Raw genomic sequence first — 23939 nt, 5'->3', positions numbered from 1 at the left:
CTATGCCAAAGCCTTTGACTGTGTGGATCACAACAAACTGTGGAAAATTCTTAAAGAGATGGGAATACCAGACCACCTGATCTGCCTCCTGAGAAATCTGTATGCAGGTCAAGAAGCAACAGCTACAAGTGGACATGGAACAACAGACTGGTTCCAAATCAGGAAAGAAGTACATCAAGGCTGTGCATTGTCACCCTGCTTATTTAACTTATATGCAGAGTACATCATGTGAAATGCCATGCTGGATGAAGCACAAGCTGGAATCAAGATGGCCAGGAGAAATATCTATAGCCTCAGATACGCAGATGACACCTTATGGCAGAAAGTGAAGAAGAACTAAAGAGCCTCTTGATGAAAGTGAAAGAGGAGAGTGAAAAAGTTGGCTTAAAACTCAACATTCAGAAAACTAAGATCATGGCATCCGGTCCTATCACTTCATGGCAAATAGATGGGGAAACAATGGAAACAGAGAGTTTATTTTGGGGGACTCCAAAATCACTGCAGATGGTGACTGCAGCCATGAAATTAAAAGATGCTTGCGCCTTGGAAGGAAAGCCATGACCAACCTAGACAGCATATTAAAAAGCAGAGACATTACTTTGCTGACAGAGGTCCATCTAGTCAAAGCTTTGGTTTTTCCAGTGTCACGTATGGATGTGGGAGTTGGACTATAAAGAAAGCTGAGTGCTGAAGAATTGATGCTTTTGAACTGTGGTGTTGGAGGAGACTCTTGAAAGTCCCTTGGACTTCATGGAGATCCAACCAGTCCATCCTAAAGGAAATCAGTCCTAAATATTCACTGGAAGGGCTGATGCTGAAGCTGAAACTCCAATCCTTTGGCCACCTGATGCGAAGAACTGACTCATTTGAAAAGACCCTGATGCTGGGCAAGATTGAAGGCAGGAGAAGGGGACGGCAGAGGATGAGATGGTTGGATGGCATCTCCAGTTCGATGGACAAGAGTTTGAGCAAGCTCTGGGAGTTGGTGATAGACAGGGAAACCTGGCATGCTGCAATCCAGGGGGTCACAAAGAGTCGGACACAACTGAGTGACTGAACTCCAGGAAGAATCCACTCAGAGCATATATGAAACAAAAGTAGGAAGATCAGAAACACTGACTAATCATGCAGTTCATCCCAAGAGAACACTATTTCACCCAGTCCTAGTCCCATTGCTGGTGGAGCAAAACAAAAATGAAATAAAAAAATATAGTACCTGAGGGCTTTGAGTCAAAACAGCAGTAAGGAATAACTTCATATTTTATCTATTTCATAATACTCTGCCTTAGAATTTATAAAGCACTGTCCTTAGAGTAACTCATTTTGCAAGTACTATGTTATCTTTTCCATTTTATAGGTATACAAGAAAGGTTTAAATAAGTGACAGCCAACTTAGCTTAATGGTTAAGATAATGAAGTTGGACAGAGCTAGATTTGACTCCTAGATCCATTTGTTGTGACCTGGGGCAAGTTATGCAACTTCTCTAAGCCTCAGATTTCCTTTCCTTAAAATGAGGACAAACACCACCTACCTCTTAGAACTGCTGTGAGGATTAAATTATGTAAAATAGATATAAAATAAGATAAAGCATATCTCCATTGAAAACTAATTTTTCTCCCACTCAACAAAACCTCTAACTGAAAAATTAGTTGTTTCACAAGACATGACCTGGGACTTTTAAGACTTTTTAAAATAAATAGCTTTGGAGGAATTCACAAAGTCTTCCTCTTTTATTTTGCATGTTTACAGTCCCCAATACATTTCCATTTTTCCTAACAATGCTAAAATACGAGCTTACTTGCTCAACACCCTCTACCTGTAAGGATAACTCATATATTAATGTATATCACTCAAGGTCACTGGGCAAAACTTTTTAGGAGAAAAATAATACCCAAAATATATTTATTGCTTATTTCTAGAAGGTATGTAACATTTATTATACATCCACTAGTGCTTGGACTTCATATACTTTGATCTTCAAAAGCTAAGCCTCAAAATGGTTCACTGACTCACCTAAGATCATTGGAGGAGTAGACTGTGGTGTTGGAATTTCATTTAGGCTTGCACTAAGCTAAGGCCCTCATCTTTTTCAGTACATCCTAAGCTTTTGAGAGCACCATCACTACAGTGCTGACATTAAAATTAGGAGCTCCTCCTGAAGCTTGTTAAAATCATCTGACTTTGGAGTTTGCAGTGTCCTCCCAACAAGAAAGATGAACTGCTCTGAGCAAAGACCAGGGCAAAAACAACATCCAATCCAGCTCCCATAAACCCAGTAAAAACCTGAGCCCTGCAGACACAGGAGAATTAAAGCTGACTGGTCTAAACTCCTCTTCCAAGATCTACCCTCTCACTAAAAGAAGTCAAAACAGCATTGAGAAAATAACAGTACCTTTTCCCCCAAGCAAAATGAATCCAAGCATTTTGCAGAAACACTATGTACAGGAAGCAGAGTCTATTATTCCTAGGTCACCCTGTCTCAGAAAAGGAAGGCAGACCCGGTCCTGGAGAGGCCCACGTGGAAACAAGCCAGGCAGATCATTTCACTGCCTTCCTCCAATTTCCACACAGCCGAAATTAATCGCTTAGTAGCTCACATACACTCCAAGCCTAGGTGGAAATTAAGGCTGCCACAAGGATATAATGCCTCAAACTGAAGAGAAATTCAAAACAATTAGGAATCAAAATTAAATGCATACTCACCAGCCCACCACCAAAATGAAAAGAGAGGAAGTGGAGAGACAGGAAGTGACTTTGAGAAGTGACCTCAGAGCCTGATTGGCTAATGATGATTCCCTCCCTCCTTTACCTTAAAAGTGCTGGAAAGATGCAACCTGCCCCCCTACCCCCACCCGCTTCAGATACCTGTCTCCTTAAGGACCAAAGATGCTACTTGCACCGTTCTTAGATTAAACTTTTTAAACCAAGCTTCCTTTTGAGTTAATATACTTAGCACGGACTAATTCAAGGTATTTACACACATTCTAGTTTAGATGGACCTACTCCAATTTTCATTCTTTTGGGTTAGTAGTCTAGATCTACTCAAGTTACAACTTACCATCAGGGAAATATTCAAGTTAACAAGCTTAGTAAGAAAGATACCCGAAAAAGACAGTCACCTGCAATCCAAGGAGAAAGGCCTTAGAGAAACCAATGCTGCCAACACCTTTACCTTGGGCTTATAGCCTTCAAAATTTTGAGAAAATAAATTTTTCTTGTTTGAGCTATCCAGTCTGTAGTTTTTAGTAATGGCAGCCCTAGCAAACCAATACACTGCGACTTTGAATAAATTACTCACATTTTTCTAGAGTTCAATTTTCTCAGCTGTAAAATATAGACAATAATACCTACCTAACAACAGGGTTGTTGTGAGAATTAAATATATGTAAAGCTCATAGCATTGTTAATGTTGTTTGGTCGCTAACTAGTGTCTGACTCTTTTGCGACCCCCACCCCCATGCAGTCTTGATTCCAGGTTGTGAGTCATCCAACCCGTCATTTCCCATGATTACTCTGCATATAAGTTAAATAAGCAAGGTGACAATATACAGCCCTAAAGTACTACTTTCCCATGGGTTCAACCACTGGGTGCGGAAGATTCCTTGGAGAAGGGAATTGCAACCCAGTCCAGTATTCTTGCTTGGAAAAATCCCATGGACAGAAGAGCCTGGAGAGCTATAGTCCATGGGCTAGCAAAGAGTCAGACAGAACTGAGCCACTAACAGTTCACACAACTTCCGTAAGTACTGTATACTTCTTACAGCACCGTTGCTGCTTTTGCTTGTGTGATTACTTGATTAATGTCTGTCCCCAAGACATGAACCATGTCTATTTTGGCTGAACTACCATATTGCCAAAACTCGCCAAGGTGTCCAATAAATATGTGGATAAAAATCTATATGAAAGTCACCAATACTTGGTTGTTGTTAAAAACGCAGAATCTGAGTTTTAATTCAGTGTCTGAAATGGAGCTTGTGGGATATCCCGCGCCCCCACCCATCCCCCACGGTGGCACCCACCCATTCTAAAAATCTGAGTTCATTACCATTCTCTTAGCTTCAGCTCCTGAAAGCAGCATTTCGTTAAAAGAAAAAAGGACGGGCGGGAGAGTAGTCTGAATTGGGTTATGAGGCCCCCACGCGGGGTACCTCACCTCAGCCATTGAACTCACTTCGCTGGCCGTGAGTCTGTTCCAAGCTCCGGCTAAGGAGGCATCCGCCAGGCCCCTCCGCAAGGGCGGGGTCCATGGCATCTCCTGCCCAGTCTACCCTCGCGCGGAGCCCCGTTCTCTGGGAACTCACCTCCCCGAAGCTCAGGGAGGGCCCTGTTAGGGCCGCTCTATGGCCCTAGTCTCAGACCTTCCCAAGGGACATTGGATAGAGTGACTAAGCGCACTCAGTTCGTAGCCCCACTGATGAGCTTCCCGCCGCCCCACGGCGAAAAACACGCGCAAAGAGCGTTTATAATGCGCTCAGACCTAAAGTAACTTGTCACTTACGGTGACTTCCCATAAGACATTGCGATATGCAAATATTCCAGTGCGTCCCGCCCCTGGCAGTTCCACGCTGGGACGTGCACGCACTACGGTTCCCGCCTTTAGGCTGCGCTGGCGATTCCTGGGAGAGGGCTGATGACGTCAGCGTGCGGGCTCCATGGCAGCTCGGCGGCGGGGGACTGCCGGCGGCAGAGCGCGAGGTTCGGAGTGAGCTGTGGGGGCCAGAATACTGGGAGCGGGGATTCAGAAAAGGAGCTGTGCCTTCTACTATAGCCCTTCCTAATTCCATCGCTCCCTGAACCAGCATTTGTTTTGATGCCGAACTTTGACAATTTCGGTTGTCATAGCTTTGGGGGGTTACAAAATTGTGTCTGACCGCCTGTTGACCTGTTACAACTTAGTGCCAACACGGTTTTAAATACCTAATACAAAACAGTCTAAAAAAATTAAGTGTAAGGTGCACCATTATTTTATGTACCATTGAGCAAGGAAAAACGCTTCCAGTTAAAACGTGATTCGCAGCTTATAAATCATCCCTTGTAAAATGCATCCCAGTTTCAGAGATTATAAAATGCAGCTCTTAAAATTGGCTTATGACATATCATACTCTGTGTATTGTGTTCTTAAATGTGTTGTCTTCCTCTGGATTTTTCAGTTAGGGCAACTGAAGTACAAAGAGATGAAATAACTTCTACACTGATTGTCCAGTTAGCAGAGACAGGGCACAGACTCCAGAGCACTCTATTAACTATTTCATACCACCTTTAGTAGTTTGAGGATAGGTATTTGGAGGGTATCGGGGCACAAGTAAGCAGAAAAGATAAGCAGTTTAAGACTGATGCCTGAGGCCATGAACTCACATGATCTGTGAGTTGTTTTGTTTTGTTTGGCTAGAATAGCAGTTCAGGAACTCAGACTGTTTCCTGAGTGGTATGGCAGTTATTATTCCTTTGTAAATTTACAAAACCATCTTAATCTATATTTTTAAAAATATGTTTTTGCATAGTAGCATCATATTCAGTCTGTACTCATTCTTTCTTTTGCTTCTTTGCCCGTTCTTCTTGCCTATTCTGAATGAAGCTGAAAGAGTTAATAATGGCAAAACAGTTGCAGAAGACCCTCCTCCTGCAAAGAAAATTCGAAAATGTCACAGGGTGAAAAAGGAGCCTGTGGCTGAAGGAAAGGCAGATAATGACCGGACTGAAGACAAGCAAGGTCAGCCCCCGACATACACCAAGGAGGAGGTGGACCAGCAGGAGGGTCCCTGGGAGGGCTGAGGGTGGGAGAGTTCTTTGTTTTTGTTCTTTCAACTCATTTCTTCTTTCCTTGAAGATATAATTAACTTTCTATCTTTTGGACATACCATAGGACTAACCTAGTTTCTCAAAAGCTTTAGTTTCACATATTTTATTATAATAAACTGAGACTTGAGCAGATCAAGTTTGCTTGGGAAGGGCAGCTTCCCAATGACAGGTTTCTATCTAACCATGACAGCTGTTTTTGCTTCCCATACAAGTAGATATAGTACTTATCTGTCTTCCCTCAGAGTCTGTGAAGACCTTGCTATTAAAGGGCAAAGCTCCCGTGGACCCAGAGTGCACAGCCAAGGTGGGGAAGGTAAGAGACTCCCACTAATTTCTCAAAGAATCATTGTTCTCATTGGGATTCTTGTCTGGAACATTGCTATTATGTATTTTAGGAATCCTCTCCCAAATTTTTCCAAGGCTAAGGGATGAACAGCATGGGGTTTGGGAGTACTAATCATGGTGTTTTCTAGCATAGTTAACTTAGGGAGTTGTCATCAGCTTTCCACACCTCTTTCTCAATTAGAAAATTGTATCATTATCAGTGTTCTAATGAGAAACTGTGCACTGGTATGTATGGCATGAGTTACTGATGAATGGGAAAAGGATTTGAAGAATACAGAAGAAAGGCTCCCTCTGGAACAGGTTGCCTTTACTGAGTTAGACTATTTGTGTTTCTGTAATTACATAAAGGCAACATGTTTTCATTATAGGATTGACAGGTTATGTTTAGAGAAACATACTTTTGCATTTCTTTCCTTGGAAGATGCATTTTGGTAATGTGGGAGAGTGATAGTTTGGGGCATAAAAAATTTAGAACCTCACTTATGATCTCATCAGGGCTGGGAATGTACAAATGTCAGTTTTTTCTTTCTCCCTAGGCCCATGTGTACTGTGAAGGAAATGATGTCTATGATGTCATGCTAAATCAGGTAAAGGAAGAAACTATAAGAATTTCTTCTTAATAATTATTGATGACAGTGTCTCAAAGCCCAGATCTTTAATTCTGAAGTCCCTTATATTAGCCCCATAATCCCAAATACTCAACTCGACTGCACTCTGCCTAATAGTGGAGTCTCTATAAGAAGCAGATCCCTTAGCAGATTTTATGTCTTTATTGAACCTATGAACCCACTGTTCATATGATTTTGCACATTTCCTGATAAGTTGTTGGTCTTTTTTCTTATGGGCTTTGAGGAACTTTAGGATAGTCCTTCATCTATCATTTAAATTGCTTATATATTTTCAAAATTTTTCATTTTCCTTTTGATTTTCTTTATAGTATACTTTTTACCCATATTGAAGTTTTAAATTTTTATGTAGTTAAATTTATTTTTTTCTTTTTTAAATTTATTTTTATTGAGGTAACATTGGTTTATTATATAAGTTTCACATGTACAACATTAGATTTCTACTGTGTAGAAATACCTACTACAGCATGCTCACCACCAAAACTTTAGTTCCCATCCATCATCATACAGTTCTCCATGCTCATCAGAGATTTGGGCCTCTAATTTCCTTTTTTTGTGTTCTCCTTGTCTGGTTGTGGTATCAGGATAATGTGGGCCTTGTAAAATGAGTTAGGAAGTATTCACTCCTCTTCAATTTTTTGGAAGACTTTGAGGAGAAGTATTGAATCCTCTTTGAATGCTTAATAGAATTCACCTGGGAAGCTGTCTTGCCCTGGGCTTTTGTTGGGGGGAGGTTTTTTATTACTGTTTCAATCTCTTTACTAGAGTTTGGTCTATTGACATTTTCTATTTCTTCATGATTTAGTCTTGGAACATTGATTCTAAGATTTGTCCATTTCTTCTAGGTTGTCCAGTTGTTAGAATATAGCTAATTATAATATTCTTTCATAATTCTTTGTATTTCTGTGGTACTCATTCTTATTTCTCCTCTTTCATCTCTGCCTTTATCAAAGTCTTACCTCTTTTTTTCTGAGGCTAGCTAAAAGTTTGTCAATTTTGTTTATCTTTTCAAACAGTCAGCTCTTAGTTTCATTGATCTTTACTATTATCTTTATAGTCTATTCCTACTCTGATCTTTGTTGTTTCCTACCTTTTACTGACTTTAGGCTGCATTTATTCTTTCCTGGTTCCTTTAGGTGTGAAGTTGGATTATTTATTTGAGATTTTTCTTGCTTCTTGAGGTAGGCCTGTATTGCTTTAAACTTCCCTCTTTGTGCCTCTTTTGCTGCATCCCATAGATTTTGGCATGTCATATTTTCATCTTCAGTATTCTTAATTTCTCCTTCAATTTCTTTGTTGACCTCCTAGTTATTCAGTCACGTATTGTTTAGTAGCACATTGTTCAGTTTCCACATATTTGTGATTTTTCCAGCTTTCTTCTTGTTGATTTCTACATCGTTGTAGAAGTTTCATGCCATGTTATCAGAAAAGACTTTTGATAAGATTTCAGTCTTCTTAAGTGTATTGAAAAGACCCTGATGCTGGGAAAGATTGAGGGCAGGAGGAGAAGGGGACAACAGAGGATGAGATGGTTGGATAGCATCACCAACTCGATGGACATGGGTTTGGGTAGACTCCAGGAGTTGGTGATGGACAGGGAGGTTTGGCATGCTGCAGTTCATGGGGTCACAAAGAGTTGGACACGACTGAGCAACTGAACTGAAGTGTATTGAGACTTGTTTTGTATCTCAACATATTTTTTAAGAAAGTTCCATATGCACTTGAGAAGAATGTTTATTCTGCCATACTTGGATGAGATGTTCTGTACAAATCTATGAAACATATAATCTAATGTTTCATTTAAGGCTGCTGTTTCCTTGCTGAGTTTCTATCCGAATGATCTATCCATTGATGTAATTTGGGTGTTAAAAGTCCCCAACTATTATTGTGTTGCTGTCAGTTTCATCCTTTATGTCTGGTAATAATTGTTTTATATATTTTGGTGCTCCAAAGTTGCATGTGCATATATTGAAAAATGTCTTCTTAATGAATTGTTCCTTTTATCATTATATAATGTCCATCTTTGTCTCTTGTTACCTTTGTTTTTCTTTTTTTTTTTTAAATTTATGTATTTGGCTGCACCAGGTCTTAGTTGCAGCACTTCCGTCTTCATTGCAGCACGTGGGCTCTTTAGTTGTGACATGCAGGATCTAGTTCCCTGACAAGGGATCAAACCCAAGCCTCCTGCATTGAGATCTCGGAGTCTTAGCCACTGGACCACCAGAAAAGTCGCACTGTTACCTTTTTTTCCTATCTGTATTTTGTCTGATAGATAAAACAGGCCTTTTAGGGCTTCCCTGATAGCTCAGTTGGTAAAGAATCCACCTGTAATTCAGGAGACCATGGTTCAATTCCTGGGTCAGGAAGATCCACTGGAGAAAGGATAAGCTACCCATTCCAGTATTCTTGGGCTTCCTTTGTGGCTCAGCTGTTAAAGAATCTGCCCGCAATGCGGGAGACCTGGCTTCAATCCCTGGGTTGGGAAGATCCCCTGAAGAAGGAAAAGGCTACCCACTCCAATATTCTGGCCTGGCAAATTCCATGGACCATGTAGTCTATGGAGTCGCAAAGAGTCGGACACAGCTGAGCGCCTTTCGCTTCACTTTGTCTGATAGGAGTGTTGATTACACTCACTTTCTGTTGGTAGCCATTTGCTTGGAGTGTCATCTTTCACCCTTCACTCTGAGCCTATGTTTTTCTTTAAAGCTGAGTAAGTCTCCTGGAGGCGGCATATAGTTAGATCTTATTTTTAATCCATCCAGCCACCAGTCTTTTGATTGGTGAACCAGTCTTTTGATTGGTGAACCATTTACATTTAGAATGATTATTGATAGATGAAGTCTTACTGTTGCCATTTCATCTTTTGTTTTCTGGTTGTTTGATATCGCCATTGTTTCTTTTTCCTTGTGTTTCTGTTTGCCAGTTTAGTTTGGTGGTTTTCTGTGATATTTTTCTGAGTTTCCTTTTTTTTTTTTTTTTTACTCTTTGGTATCTCTGCTCTAGATTTATGTTTTGTGGTTACCATGAGGTTTGTATAAACACCTCTTAGATAAAATAGTCCTTTTTCTGCTGATACCATCTTACCTTTATTTGACTCTACAGGTTCCATCCTCTTCCCCTTTTATGTTTTTGTTGTCTCAAATTACTCCTTTTTATGTTGTGTTTCCTTTTTTATAATTAATTTATTTTTTAAGTGAAGGATAATTGCTTTACAGAATTTTGTTTGTTTCTGCCAGACATCTTTATGTTGTGAGTTTCTTAGCAAATTGAAGTAGTTATAGTTGTTTTTTCTATTTTTTTCCCCCTTTAACCTTTATGCTGTAATACATTGTTCAAAATCTATTCCGATAGGGTTGCAGTTTTCTGATTCTGTTTATCACCTTACTCAAAGATTTGTGTACTTTTGCTTTTCTGTTACAGATAGAAGAGCTCCTTTCAACATTTCTTGTAAGGCAGGTGTAGTGGTGATGAACTCTCAACTTTTGTCTGGGAAAGCTTTTTTTCTCCTTCATCTCTGAATGATGGCCTTGGTGGATATAGTATTCTTGGCCGATAACTTTTATCTTTCAGTATTTTGAGTGTCATTCCAGTTGTTCTTGACCTGTAGAGTTTCTTCTGAGAAATCTGCATATAGCCTAATGAGGATTTCTTTGTAGGTGAGCATCCTTTTTTTCCCTGGCAGTCTTTTTTTTCTCCCCCCTGGCAATCTTTAAAATTCCTATTTTATCATTGACTTTTGACAGTTTTGATATAATGTGTCCTGGAGAAGATCTTTTTGTATTGAGGCAATTAGGTGTTCTCTTAGCTTCATAGAGTGGTACACCAATTTTCTTCTCTAGTTTTGGGAATTTCTCAGCTATTATTTCTTTATATAAACTCTCTGCCCCCTTCTCCCTCTCTTCTTCTTCTGAAATACCATTACCTAATGTTGCCCTTCCTAAAAGAGTCAGATAGTTCTTATAGAATTTCCTCCTTCTTTCCTTACATCTTAATTCTCTTTCCTAATCTACCTGTGTCTTTTCTAGATTTCTGTATTTGGGCTCACTTATTCTGTCTTTCATATGGTCTTCCCTAATTCCAATGTTTTCTGACACTTTATCTTGTTTATTGAGTTCTTCAGCTCCAACATTTCTGCTTGGTTTTTTATAGAGTTTTAATCTCTTCAGTAAAGTATTCCTTCTGGTCATTAATTTTATTCCTGAACTCACTAAACTGCCTTTCTGAGTTTTCTTGTAGCTCATTGAGTTTCTTCATGACAGCTATTTTGTATTCTCTATCAGTTAGATCACAATATTCCGTGACTTTGTTTCGTTTCTGGAAATTGTCATTTTATTTTCGCAATACATTGGTTATTCCTAATGTTTGATGAAGTGTTCTTCTGCCAGCACATTTGAAGTAGTGAACACCTTTCTTCTTTAGGTGAAGCTTTTTTTAAAATCCTGATTTTTAAGGATTCAATAGGTTAGAAATTAGAGGGCTTTCCTTTGCTTTCCAGTAGGTGGCGCTCTAGCACAAGTTGTGGTTGCTCTTATCTGATCTGCCCCTGGTTATATTTGAGCGCACTTTCCACCCTCTGCCACCTCTGTCAGAGGGCTCAGCTGGTGCCGCCCTATCACTGTTGTGCCTCCAAGGCTGTTGGGGTTTTGCTGCTGCTACTGCGACTGGCATCACCGCCTGGAGCACCAGGGTAGTAGGAGCTTCCATGCGTCTGGAATCTCCTAAGTCATAGGCTCCACCTCAGGAGGAAGGGGAGCGAGAAGCCAGGTCGCCTCAGCAGTGCCTCTGAGATCTCTGGTATTGTTGCTTTCAGCCAGGAGCTGCCGGTGAGGGTGAAGGAGCAGGAGCCAGTCATGGGCCCCCGTGGCTCCCGCCATTGCTGCCCCTGCAGCCACGAGGCCAGAGTCACGTGCACCGCAGCACCTTCCGCTGCCGGGTTCTCCGGCAGGACGGGACTGCGGGCAGCTCCTCCACCCCTCCCCTGGTTCCACTTCCTCTGTTCCAGGCCACCCACCTTTAGATGTACAGACGTGTGGAATTTTCTGGCATGCTGGTGTGTGGGCACCTTTGCTGAGCTTCGGATTTTTTACTTTCATAGACTGAAGGGGAGAGATGAAGGGAGCATTTTTTTCTCCATCATGCCACTGACCTCCAGTTTTTTTCTTTTCTAACTTTTCCTCTTTGCTTATTTTTGTCGTTTTGGATAGATACTGCTCATGCTTGGTATTTCCTGAATATGTCTTCATATTTGAATTTATTGATCTATCATATATACTTCTAACAGCTATGTAGAATTCCTCTGTTAACCAGTTTTTTCCTTGAAATATCATAAGCAGATATAAAAGGTCTTAAGGCCCCTTTTTGTTCTACCACTCAGCGAATTTATAATGTGAGCAGGCAAGAGGTAGAACAGGTAACATGCTTAGCAAAGAAGAGTGATGGCTAACCAGGGCTCGGCTTGCCAGCACAAGCCGCTGTTCCCTATCAGGAACTGCTCCCTCTCTCCACTGGAGTAGGTTACTCACAGGATACCTTGTTAGATACTGCTCACATTTTCTCTGAATGTCTCCTGGTCATGTTAGGTATGGGGTAGGTGTGGCAGTGGTTTCTGCCTATCCTTTTTCCCCTTCTAACATTGTCCTACTCTCAACTCATGGTCAAATTGTTGCAGATGAGAAGCCAAAATTGTAAATAGTACTGTTAAAGAATAAGTTGTCTAAACGAAGAAGCATAATGGTTACAGATCTTAGGGGCATCAAAATTGTTTTCATTTGGAAAATAATGACTGCAAATGGATTGGGAGCTGGAAAACACATGGCCTCGGTAATATCTATGGAGAGAGATGAGGCAGGAAGAAACAGAAGGAGCCAGTCAATATAGGATATTTGAGGTTGGGCAGAGGTTTTAAGAAGCTTCCAGCCTTTAATTCCTAGGAATTCAAAGTATAATATAGAAACCCTTTTCTTCCTTTATTATATCCTTACTCTTTTTTTTTTTTTTTTTTGAGTTTTAAAATGAATTTATTAAGGAATGGTCCTAGGAAGGCAACAATGTTTGATTTGTCATAAAAAAAAAAAAGTTCTGTTTTTTCATGCTGTATACTAAAGAGGGTACAGAGTTATCAGCTTCTTTCTATTGGAATTCTCTATAGCACAGAGTAGTCATTTCTGCAATGCTAGAATAAATTTTTTAAAAAAGTCTCTTCTATGCTTCTCTTCAAACAAGCGATGAACATTAACAGGATGGCATTTAAAAAGCCATTTATTTTTTCTATTCATTCTGTAGTACTGGAGCCAGTATTTTTACCATCACAGGCTACAATTTTCACTTTATCCACTTTGAATTCAACGTCATTCAATACAAAAGTCCACACGTTATCGCAGAATCTGTATGTATTTAGAGAGCCCCTGAAGTTGACTATATCCTTACTCTTAACTGAACCTGATTTTCTTGTTCCTTGCTGTCCTTTCCTCATGGCAATTATGGTAACCTTTGACCAAGAGTCACTGGTTTATGTGGCTTCCATTTGCAAACCTCTGTCCTTTTTATGTTCATATTTCTCTAATCATAGACCAATCTCCAGTTCAACAACAACAAGTATTATCTGATTCAGCTGTTAGAAGATGATGCCCAGAGAAACTTCAGTGTTTGGATGAGATGGGGCCGAGGTAATTGCTTTTATTGTGGATTTTGTGAGTTGTTATTTAGAAAGTGAGAAGCAGTTTAGTGAGTAGCCGAAGGATTCTCTGGGTTTCGGTTGGTGTAGTGGAGTTTCTGTAACCTGAGAGAGGCTTAGGAATCAAATTGTGCTGCTTGAAATTGGAGCATGGCAGGCATCCTCATTAGTACTGGAAAAACTAAGAGCAGCCTGTTAAGGCTGAGAACTCTACTGCGATTGGGCTGCAAGTGCTGCTCAGAGACAACACTAAGCCCTAAGCCCTTTCATCTTTTCCTTCTTTCCTTCCTGCCTGTTTGTCAGATGCTAAGTGGAGAGACCTTAGAGATCTGGCTTGTTACCATCAAAGAACTCTTCTTGGGTTGAGGGGGCAGGGAACCATCTTACATGTGGCATTTACTTTGCAGTTGGGAAGACAGGGCAGCACAGCTTGGTGGCTTGTTCCGGGGACCTCAACAAGGCCAAGGAAGTCTTTCAAAAGAAGTGAGTGCTAAGAAATGAGTACAAAATAATATCTTTCATCTTCTTGGATATATCTTCTTTAGGAATTTCATCATAGGTGTGAGCTGGCTTAAATGATAATGTCTTTCCACTGTGACACATGTGACTGGAACACCACTGGAACAACACTATCTTTAGATAGTGATTAGATCACTTGGAACCAGAAATTGACTAAAATCAGAAGAAGCTAACATATTCAGCACATGACCAACAAATTAGGAAATTTGGGGAGAATGAGATGAGACTGTTCAGCTATAGTTTAGAAAAGTATGGGCCTTCCTTGGTGGTCCAGTGGCTATGACTCCAAGCTCCCAGTGCAGGGGGCCCTTGTTTGATCCCTGGTCAGGGAACTAGATCCCACATGCCACAACTAAGAGTCCGCATGCCATAACTAAGGGTCCCACATGCAGCAACCCGGCACAGTCAAATAAATAAATAAACTTTTTTTAATTGTTTTACTATGATATGAAAAACTTTCTGGAGTCCCTGGGAATGTTTCTTTCAGAGAAAAGGATTGGATAGTAATCTTTTGTCTTAAATCTCAGTGACTTTAGTGATGTTTGAAGCCTTTGGGAAAACTTCAGTGACCTTTTTTACCATTTTTTGTTCCCTTTTTCTCTAGAGCTTTTCTGTCCATTCAGGGTCCTAATTTAGAATCCAGATTTATGGAATATCGATGGTGTAAGAAATAAAAAGTTTTAGAGATATTCTTAGGAAAAAGCACATCCCTAGTAGTAGACCCTTATTTGTAAGATTTTCTCATCAACTTGAACTCTACAGATTCCTTGACAAAACAAAAAATAATTGGGAGGATCGTGAGAAGTTTGAGAAGGTGCCTGGAAAATATGATATGCTACAAATGGACTATGCCAGTAATACACAGGTAAACTCTGACTGTATGTTTAGGGAAAAACTATTTCCTCTTAACCAGAGTGAAGTCTATAGAGTGACTTGGATGAGGTCTTAGTCTCTATTATTTATTAAAGTCCTTATAAAATCTTAGGTTCTTAAAAAAAAAAAAGTTTTGTTTAGTTTAATTTTGAATGCTGAGGTACAACCAAGATGCTTTCCTGAAAGGATCTTTCCTGAAAACTGTCACAAATTTTTCATATTTGAAAAATGGAAAAACCAGTCTTTTTAAGGTGAGAAGATCTGAGATACAATAGCTGTCTTTACAAACTTAATGACATCATATTAGGAGGGCCTTGTAGAACTTATTCTGAGTGTTTAACTGTGGGAGGCAGAAGTAAGACTAGAAGGTGGAAGTCACACTGAGTAATCTAACTAGGTTTATAATGGGATGGGCCTACTTTCAAGCAAAAGCTGGTATTCATCTGCCAGTGATATTGTACAGCCAGTCCTTGCAAGGAACATACAATAAATCTTTTCAGATTCCATTATTTTCCTTTTTTTTTTTTTTTTTGAGCTATAGAAGGAAGAGGAAACAAAGAAAAAGAAATCTCTTAAATCCACCTTGAAACTAGAGTCACAGCTAGATCTTCGTGTACAGGAGCTGATAAAGTTGATCTGTAATGTCCAGGCCATGGAAGAGATGATGGTAGAAATGAAATATGATACCAAGAAAGCTCCACTTGGTAGGACTTCAGATTCTATCCTACATGCTCACTTAATATTCTTAGTTCATTTAACAGGATGTTTTATCACCATCATGATTTAAAGCTTGCTGATATTACTGAGTAAAGGAAGAGAGAATTGGGGTGAGAAGTTGTATGGGGGTGGGGGGGCAGAGGAAGAGCAATTTTGAAAGTTGAAAGGTGAGAGTCTTTGTTGGGCAGGGTCATAAATACAGTTTCCAGGGTGGGCCTGTAGTTGTGGAGTCTGATCTCTGTCTGGGTCTGCAGGGAAGCTGACAGTGGCACAAATCAAGGCAGGTTACCAGTCTCTTAAGAAGATTGAGGATTGCATTCGGGCTGGCCAGCATGGACGAGCTCTCGTGGAAGCATGCAATGAATTCTACACCAGAATCCCACATGACTTTGGGTATGGCCTGTGCTGTTACTTCACTTTGGTATTCTGCCCAACAATATCCTCTACATCACTCAGCAGAAATTATCATCTTTTTAATTTTTCATTTCCAAGGAAATGACCATCTTGAGTAGATACACAGCCAACATGATTTATAAATAACCTATTTAATCAATTTACCAGTATGGGATACAATCTCCTGCCTTGATTTACAACCATGTTCTCTGACCAAGCGGAAGTTACCAGCTCTAGGCAGAGTGGGTCTAGCCATCCAGCCAGCATCTAAAACACCTTCAGGCATATCACCCAATTCTATAAGGTGACTAACACACCAACACTATTTCTGTGAACTCAAATGATGTTAGGTTTATAAAATATATTTTATTTTCATTGATTCTGCATTCTGTTGCTTACTTTATTTTTATTCCTCTATTGCTTTATAGAGGCCTGTGACCTAGAGATAACCCTGAGTGGTCAACAGGTGTATTTCTACCTGTGTATTTCCAGATAGGACTTCATCCAAACTATTCCTTATTGATGTCTGTACATCTTATTCTTTAAAAACTCTCATAAAAAAGAATTTTAACTCTATAGTCTCACAGGTCAAAGTCTATGTATTTTGTTTTATCCTACTCAGAATATATACATAATATCTCTCTGTATTTAAAAGTTAAAAATCTCATACAGATCTCTTTCAAATGGAAAACCACTGTTGTTATACCTATTTTCTAAAGGACCTATCTTTAGTCTGTGTTTTTGGTCATATGCCTTTTGACCACACATCAGAGAATTAATTATTGGCTATATCTCTGCCCTTAGACTCCGTACCCCTCCATTAATCCGGACAGAGAAAGAACTGTCAGATAAAGTACAACTACTGGAGGTGAGATACGTGTGGATTGGAAAGTATTAAATCCCTTGTCCCAGGTTTCTCCCACATTGATTATCTGTCTCATCTTGTCAGGCTTTGGGAGACATTGAAATTGCAATTAAACTGGTGAAGACAGAACTGCAAAACCCGGAACACCCATTGGACCAACATTACAGAAAACTACAGTGTGCCTTGCACCCTTTAGACCATGAGAGTTATGAGTTCAAAGTAAGAAAAATGATCATTTATTTTCACCATTAAGATCCACCTTCCCCATGCCACTGTTCTCTGACTGCATCTGGTTAAGAGAAAACTTTAGGGCAGAATTTCTATTTACTAAGAATTGGGAAGGTAAGGCTCTTTCTGGCTGCCCTTGTGAGACCACTTAGGCCAATTTATACAAGAAGCCCAAGGTTCTTCAGTTCAGCCTGGTCTCTTATCGAGTCCATGTCAGCTTTGTCTTTCATTCTTTTTCACAGGTGATTTCCCAGTACCTACAGTCTACCCATGCTCCCACACACAGTGACTATACCATGACCTTGCTGGATGTCTTTGAAGTTGAAAAGGAGGGTGAAAAAGAAGCCTTCAGAGAGGACCTTCATAACAGGTCTCCATTTAACTTTTGGTTTGGGAAGACAGTCCCTTGCCTGAAGTGCAGTTAGGGAACTCATAATGAAGGATACCTAGACAACTGTTGGCTTTTTGATGCTTATGGCCTGTGTTTGTAGGAGAGCAAGAGAGAGAACAAAAATACTGGCTTTTCCTTAGGATGCTACTCTGGCATGGCTCCCGGCTGAGTAACTGGGTGGGAATCCTGAGCCACGGGCTTCGAATCGCCCCGCCTGAGGCTCCCATCACAGGTTACATGGTGAGTGGAAATTGGAACCCTTTTTTTTTTCTAAATTAGGATTAAGTGGTGACATCCCTAAGAATTAAACCAGCTCACTCATAACCCTGGCATTTACTGTGACCCTCCTTTCTTAAATTCCTAAACATATCTTCACCTTTCCCCCCAGAAAGCAGAGATTCATCGATGCTTCTGCCTCCTCTTGGAACAGAATTGTGAGAGGAAATGGAAAAGGGTCTATATTGTGTTTAAGATAGTAGAACACAGGGTAGTGCTATGAGCCTTTCTTGTAACACACTGGGTTAGGCAGTTGACCTTGTTTATTTATATATTTCAGTTCGGAAAAGGAATCTACTTTGCTGACATGTCTTCCAAGAGTGCCAATTACTGCTTTGCCACTCGCCTAAAGGATACGGGGCTGCTGCTCTTATCAGAGGTAAGGCAGGAACACATCTATGATCTCTAGTTTATTATTAGTTCCTAATTTTCCAAAGAGAAAAGACTGGCCACAGAACCAAGAGGTTCACCTGGGAGAACTTGAGAGGGAAGCCGGACACATTTTCCATTGCATTCCGTTCTTCTGCTGGAATAGGAGAAGAAAATACTGATAGGGTTTTCTGTTTGGCTTTAGAGGATGTGGTCATTTAAAGATGTTTCACTTTGCAGGTAGCTCTGGGTCAGTGTAATGAGCTACTCGGGGCCAACCCAGAGGCAGAAGGATTACTTCAAGGCAAACACAGCACCAAGGGGCTGGGCAAGATGGCTCCCAGTCCTGCGTGCGCCATCACCTTGTAAGTACTCCCAGGCCGGAGGGCCAGACAACTCCTTTGGGCCAGATAAGACTCCACTTTCTCTATTCCAGCTTTTGAACCAGAGGCAAATGTTGACTCACTGCCTTCCATTTGGCAGGAATGGGAGCACAGTGCCATTAGGACCAGCAAGTGACACAGGAATTCTGAACCCGGAGGGCTATACCCTCAACTACAACGAATTTATCGTCTATAACCCCAACCAGGTCCGTATGCGATACCTTCTAAAGGTTCAATTTAATTTCCTGCAGCTGTGGTGACTGTTGACATTAAAGATATGATAAACCAGAGAAGATATGGCCTTCAAGCAAGAAAACAGGCAATGTTGTACTTTTGATTTTTCTCATATTTTCTGTAATAAAGATAGTACAAATCTATCACTGGCTTCTTGGGTATTTACTTCTGCAAACACATGTTTCTTCTGATGTTAGTAGACAGAAAGTAAAGCTTCTCTACATATCCCACAGCTAGCTGCAGGTTACTCAGGATTCTGTTCTTTCATAGAATAGCCTCCTCTGTGCAATGAGGGAGACTAATGGAGATTAAAGCTTTTCCTCATTTAACACAGTTTTTCTGCAAACTAGAGTTTGTTGGGTAATATTATAGGAAGGGTAGAGGCAGCAAATGAAATTGTTTCCCATGTAAATCTTCTCACTTGCCTTTTTCCCCTGTTTACCATCTACACACCCGGTCTCCCACCACTTAGCATCCTAGATCTCAGCAGATGTCCAACATTTGGGGAAGCACCTGGGGGACTGTCACTAAGCCTAAATAGATCTTAGGGAGCAAGAGTGAGAAGTAGAATGATTTTGATGTACCCCCCCCCCCCATCTAAGAAGTACCAAAGTCAAATCCAGAGGCTTCTTGACTCTTTGTAAACACATGCAACACAGATAAACACATATAACATACTTCTAGTACCAGTAAAGGTCATTTAAATGAAAACAGTAGCTTATAACTTTTTAGAGACCACATTACCAATATCTATCAAAAATTTTAAATATACATACCCTTTGACCTAAATTAGGATATACATGTTTACATAGATGATGTTACTGCAGAACTGTTATATACAAAAGCCATAAAAAAGGAACTGGTTAAATGTATTCTCTCTTTAAGAAAACACAGGTGGAAATCTTGTGACCTTGGATTAGGCAATAGTTTCTGAAGATTGGACATCAACAGCACACTTAACCAAAGAAAATAATAGTCTTCACCAAAATTTGAAACTTTTTCTCAAATAACAAGTATCATTTCTAGGAATATATGTCTCTTCTATGATTTATATTCTCATAGTTCCCTTGATTCTGACATACTTTTTCCCCCAAAAGTTGAAGCTTTTGTTAAACAAAGGACAGTGTCAAGAAAGTGAAACGACAATCTAAAATAGGAGAAAATATTGTCAAGTCATAATCCGATGAGGATCTAGTATCCAGAATATATAAAAAACTTAAAATTCAGCAATAAAAAGATAAATAACTCAGTTAAAAATCAGAATTTGAAGAGAAATTTCTCCAAAGAAGAAACAACAAATGCCCAATAAGAAACACATGAAAAGATGCTCAACATTATTAAACATTAAGGAAACAAAACCATGAGCTACCACTTGACAAACACTAGAAGGGCTACAATTAAAATGACCAACAATAACAAGTAGTGGTGAAGATGTGAACGAATTAGAGCCCTCACATGTTACTGGTGAGAATGTAAAATAGCACAGCTTCTTTGGAGAATAGTTTGGCAGTTCCTCAAATAGTTAAACATATAGTTACTATGTGATCTTCCAATTCTACCAATTATACCTGAGTATATAACTAAGAGAATTAAAAAGAAACGTTTATACAGAAACTTGCACATGACTGTTGATAGCAACATTGTAATAGCCAAAAAATGGAAATAACCAGAATGTCTATCCATTGATGAGTGGATGAACACCGTATGGTTTATCTATACAATGGAATATTATTGTGTTATTTGTTCTATTTTACTATTGTATTATTATAAAATGGAATAAAGTATTGATATATGCCACAAAATGGGTGAACCTTGAAAACATGCTAAGTGAAAGAAGCCACATAGAAGGCCACTGTATGATTCCATTTATATGAAATGTCTTGAATAGACAAATCCATAAAGATAAAAAGTAGATGAGCAATTGCCACTAGCTGAAAGAACCAGTGAAAGGGGAGTGATTGCTAATGGGTACAATGTTTCTTTTGGGGGGGGGGGGTGATGAAAATGTTCTGGAATTAGTGGTGATAGTTGCAGTGTTGGAATATACTAGAAAACATTGAATTGCACACTTTAAAGGGGTAAAAATGAATTATCTCAAAAATGCTGTGCTGAATTTCTGTGATATATATTTTTCTTTTATAAATAGTGGCCAGAAAAAGTTGCACTGATATATACATACTATGATGTTTGAGTAATAAAATACAGCAGGCTCCCCTAGATATTCAGGAGTCCATACTGATATGTGAATGACTCAACCAACATATAAATAAGTGGGGAAGAAGGGATAAATATTTCTTTCAGAAGAATTTCAATTAATATAGAAGGGGGAAATAGAAAATCATCACTAGAAAATCACAGTAATAATTGCTCATGGATGAATATTAAAAAATCAATGAAACAGCATATTTGCATAGTCTAAAAAAAACTTACCTCAAAATGTATTGATTTTGTGGCAATTATCAGATTCTCTGATATATCTCCCCCTTAGTGGTTTAGTCCCCTTCCCCTTGAGTGTGAGCTAAACTTAATGACTTGCTTCTAACAAACAGATGAAAATGGTACCGTAAGAGAAATATCTGGCAAATATCACCTCAGCTTTAAAAATGATCAAGGTTAACATCACTAGTAATAAGTCATGTTGATATGATTGCTTTTGATATGATATAACAAGAAGGGCACATCATCTCTTGTATTCTTCCCTTAAATTCATAATTTTAATCTATTCATGAGAAAAAAACAGCAAAGCCAAACAGAGATTCTACAAAACCCCTGACCAGAACTCTCCAAAAATGTGAAGACTGGGAAGTCTGAGAAAGTGGCACAGCTGCAGGATTAGACTAAGCAGCCATGATGACTAAATGCAATGTGGTATTCTGGATTGGACCCCGGAACAAAATAATGACATTAGTGGAAAAATCCAAATCCGTATCCAAATTAATAATATTATATCAACATTAATTTCTTGGTTATGTAAGATGTTAACAGAGGAAGCCGAGTGAAGAAGGGTATGTGAGAAGATTCTCTGTAAATCTTAAATGATCTTTTTTTTTAAGGACTAAAAGTCATTCTACTGGAAAAAGCATCAACACAGGTTCTTTGGGGGATGACTGTGTCTGGTTCCCAGTTCTCCACCCAGGTACATGGTAGGATGATACTTCCCTCCCCTTTGACACTCGTAGAACTATGTGACTTGCTTTGCTCACATATATAAAATATGAGTGGAAGCCATGTTTCATTTCCAGGTAGAAGATTTAGCAGCGACAAGTGGTTTTTTCCTTTTTTAATAAAATGCTATCAGTTCCTCATATTTATTATTTTTAACTGAAGAACAGAGTCCAGGTTTCATCTGACATTAAATATATTCCAATAATCTTGCCTGGGAAATCCCATGGACAGAGGAGCCTGGCAGGCTACAGTCCATGGGGTCAGACATGACTGAATTGACTTAGCACACGTGCAGGAGAAGAGACTGTTCCAGTGTGCGACGATCCTACAATCCAGTGACTGTCATTGTGGAACTCATCACAATCCTGAAATTCTCTTCTCTAGGAACTCAGAAAATATTTAAGGCAGGGACTTCCCTGGTGGTCCAGTGGTTAAGGCTCTGGCCTTTCACTGCAGGGAGCCCATGTTCAATCCCTGGTCCGGAAACTAAGGTCCCACAAGGCCAAAAAATAAAATATAATAATAATTTTTAATGTCCTCTTTATTTAAAATAATACTTTAAAAATATTCAGTGTAAAACCCAAGCTGATTGTCCTTTCAACTCCCTTGGGTGCATATTTACTGTTACCTAGAGTCTGTTCTTGTCTTCACTAACAGCAATTATACTTTGGCCTCACTGTATATCTTCAAGAAAGAACACGCCCTTCATGTGGACCTGGCCAATAAGACCGAGTCTTAACTGAGCAAGTAGACTTTACTTTCTCCAGCCCCATACCTCCAGATTCAGCTGGGGAACTTTGATAGAATTTTTAGAACTTGGAAGACAGACATCTAGGGCTTCCTCCTGTCCTTGGCCCATGCTTTCAGGGGAACAAAAGGCAAAGATTGAAACCATCGACTTTCTGGATGATGCTGTGTCATGGTTCTCTGTAGCATTTCTGGGTAGTATTATGAATCATAGGTTTCAAATTACCTTAACTTGGACTTCCAGTCACAAGGTACAGTGGAACAGGTGGTCTAGAAGGCATATTTAGAGCCCTTGCATGAGGCACATGAGAAATGATAGAAGCATGACCTATAATTAAGACATCAGCTGTTGGCACTCCTCATGTCTTTATCCTTAGGATGAGGAAGAATATGAGGCTTTGGTAAAAATAAGATAAAATTCTTCAGGTGATTTCAGAGCAAAGTAAGAACAAAACTGGGTACCCCTCGACTCCCTAAATCCTGAAAACTCTACATCAGAGTGCAGTGGTATTTCTCTGAAAGAACCCTACAAACCCAGGATAAAATCCTGTAATAGCACTAGCTTATCATATACAAGTCCTCAAATTCTTGGACAGAAGATCCTAAACCCTTCCATAACCCTTAGAAAGAAAGGGACTCAGGTAACTTCCTCTCCCATAAAACAGATGATAAGAATACAAGGTTGGAGAACTTTTACCTAAGAGGGTCACAGTTCACAGCTAGTCTGTGTGTATGCACTGTTTCACCTTTCAACTCATTTTAATCTTTGTGACCTGCAATTTGAAAGATGACCATTTTGTGATCTCTTCCAAGAAGGCAAATTACTATACTGACTAATGCTTGCAAGTCAAGTGGCTGCCGCGGGTCCATTAGTGTCTATGAAAGCCAGGAGACTCACTCTGCTCTCGGTATCCTGGCTTCTCACCTTCCACCTGGGCTGTTGGCTCTGAGTAGACGGGCTGTTTCTGTGAGAGGAAACTAGTGGTGTCCTGGTTCAATCCTAGTTCTTTCCCAGTGCCCTAGACAGGAGACAGCTGACTCATTCTTCCTTCTCTTCCTCTTTGAACAAGTGAGAGGTCTTCAGATATCTGTTCAGCCTAAGTGCTCGTCAACATCACTTTCATACCTCCTCCTGGGAGGAGTCATCCCTTAGGGTCCTGGGGCCAGCAAATGACACAAGAATTCTAAAGCCTAATTTCAAAGAATATCTATCAAAGATCTGCTTCACTTTCTTACAGTTCTAGTAAGGATTAATGTAAATTCAGAAAAGATACATAAGAACATCCATATTCTTCCCTCTTGGTCCAAATCCACATGAGAACACAGGCAGGACTC

At 39.8% G+C, this 23939-nt stretch overlaps 1 protein-coding gene across 1 annotated transcript; it reads left to right on the top strand.

The window, feature by feature from the left end:
* Positions 1-4554: 4554 nt before the first annotated feature.
* PARP2 (poly(ADP-ribose) polymerase 2) lies at positions 4555-18835 on the top strand. The gene is made up of 16 exons (XM_043471359.1): positions 4555-4696; positions 5577-5711; positions 6043-6113; positions 6682-6732; positions 13340-13436; positions 13852-13927; positions 14726-14828; positions 15378-15540; positions 15808-15946; positions 16751-16814; positions 16896-17030; positions 17282-17409; positions 17571-17670; positions 17987-18085; positions 18316-18440; positions 18559-18835. The coding sequence occupies exons 1-16, from the start codon at positions 4654-4656 to the stop codon at positions 18716-18718; spliced, it is 1689 nt and encodes a 562-aa protein (XP_043327294.1). The 5' UTR covers positions 4555-4653; the 3' UTR covers positions 18719-18835.
* The last annotated feature ends 5104 nt before the right edge of the window (positions 18836-23939 follow it).

The sequence above is a fragment of the Cervus canadensis genome, chromosome 6 (genome assembly GCF_019320065.1).
Source record: "Cervus canadensis isolate Bull #8, Minnesota chromosome 6, ASM1932006v1, whole genome shotgun sequence".
NCBI classification, from domain to species: Eukaryota; Metazoa; Chordata; class Mammalia; order Artiodactyla; family Cervidae; genus Cervus; species Cervus canadensis.
The sequence above is the reverse complement of the archived record's forward strand: the minus strand, read 5'-3'. Positions and strand labels throughout refer to the sequence as shown.

Excerpts from the sequence above, each read along its gene's own strand:
- PARP2 (XM_043471359.1), top strand. The coding sequence starts at position 4,654 with ATGGCAGCTCGGCGGCGGGGGACTGCCGGCGGCAGAGCGCGAG. Across the intron at positions 6,733-13,339 it reads ATGATGTCATGCTAAATCAG|ACCAATCTCCAGTTCAACAA; the intron begins GTAAAGGAAGAA and ends CTCTAATCATAG. Across the intron at positions 17,031-17,281 it reads ATGAGAGTTATGAGTTCAAA|GTGATTTCCCAGTACCTACA; the intron begins GTAAGAAAAATG and ends TCTTTTTCACAG.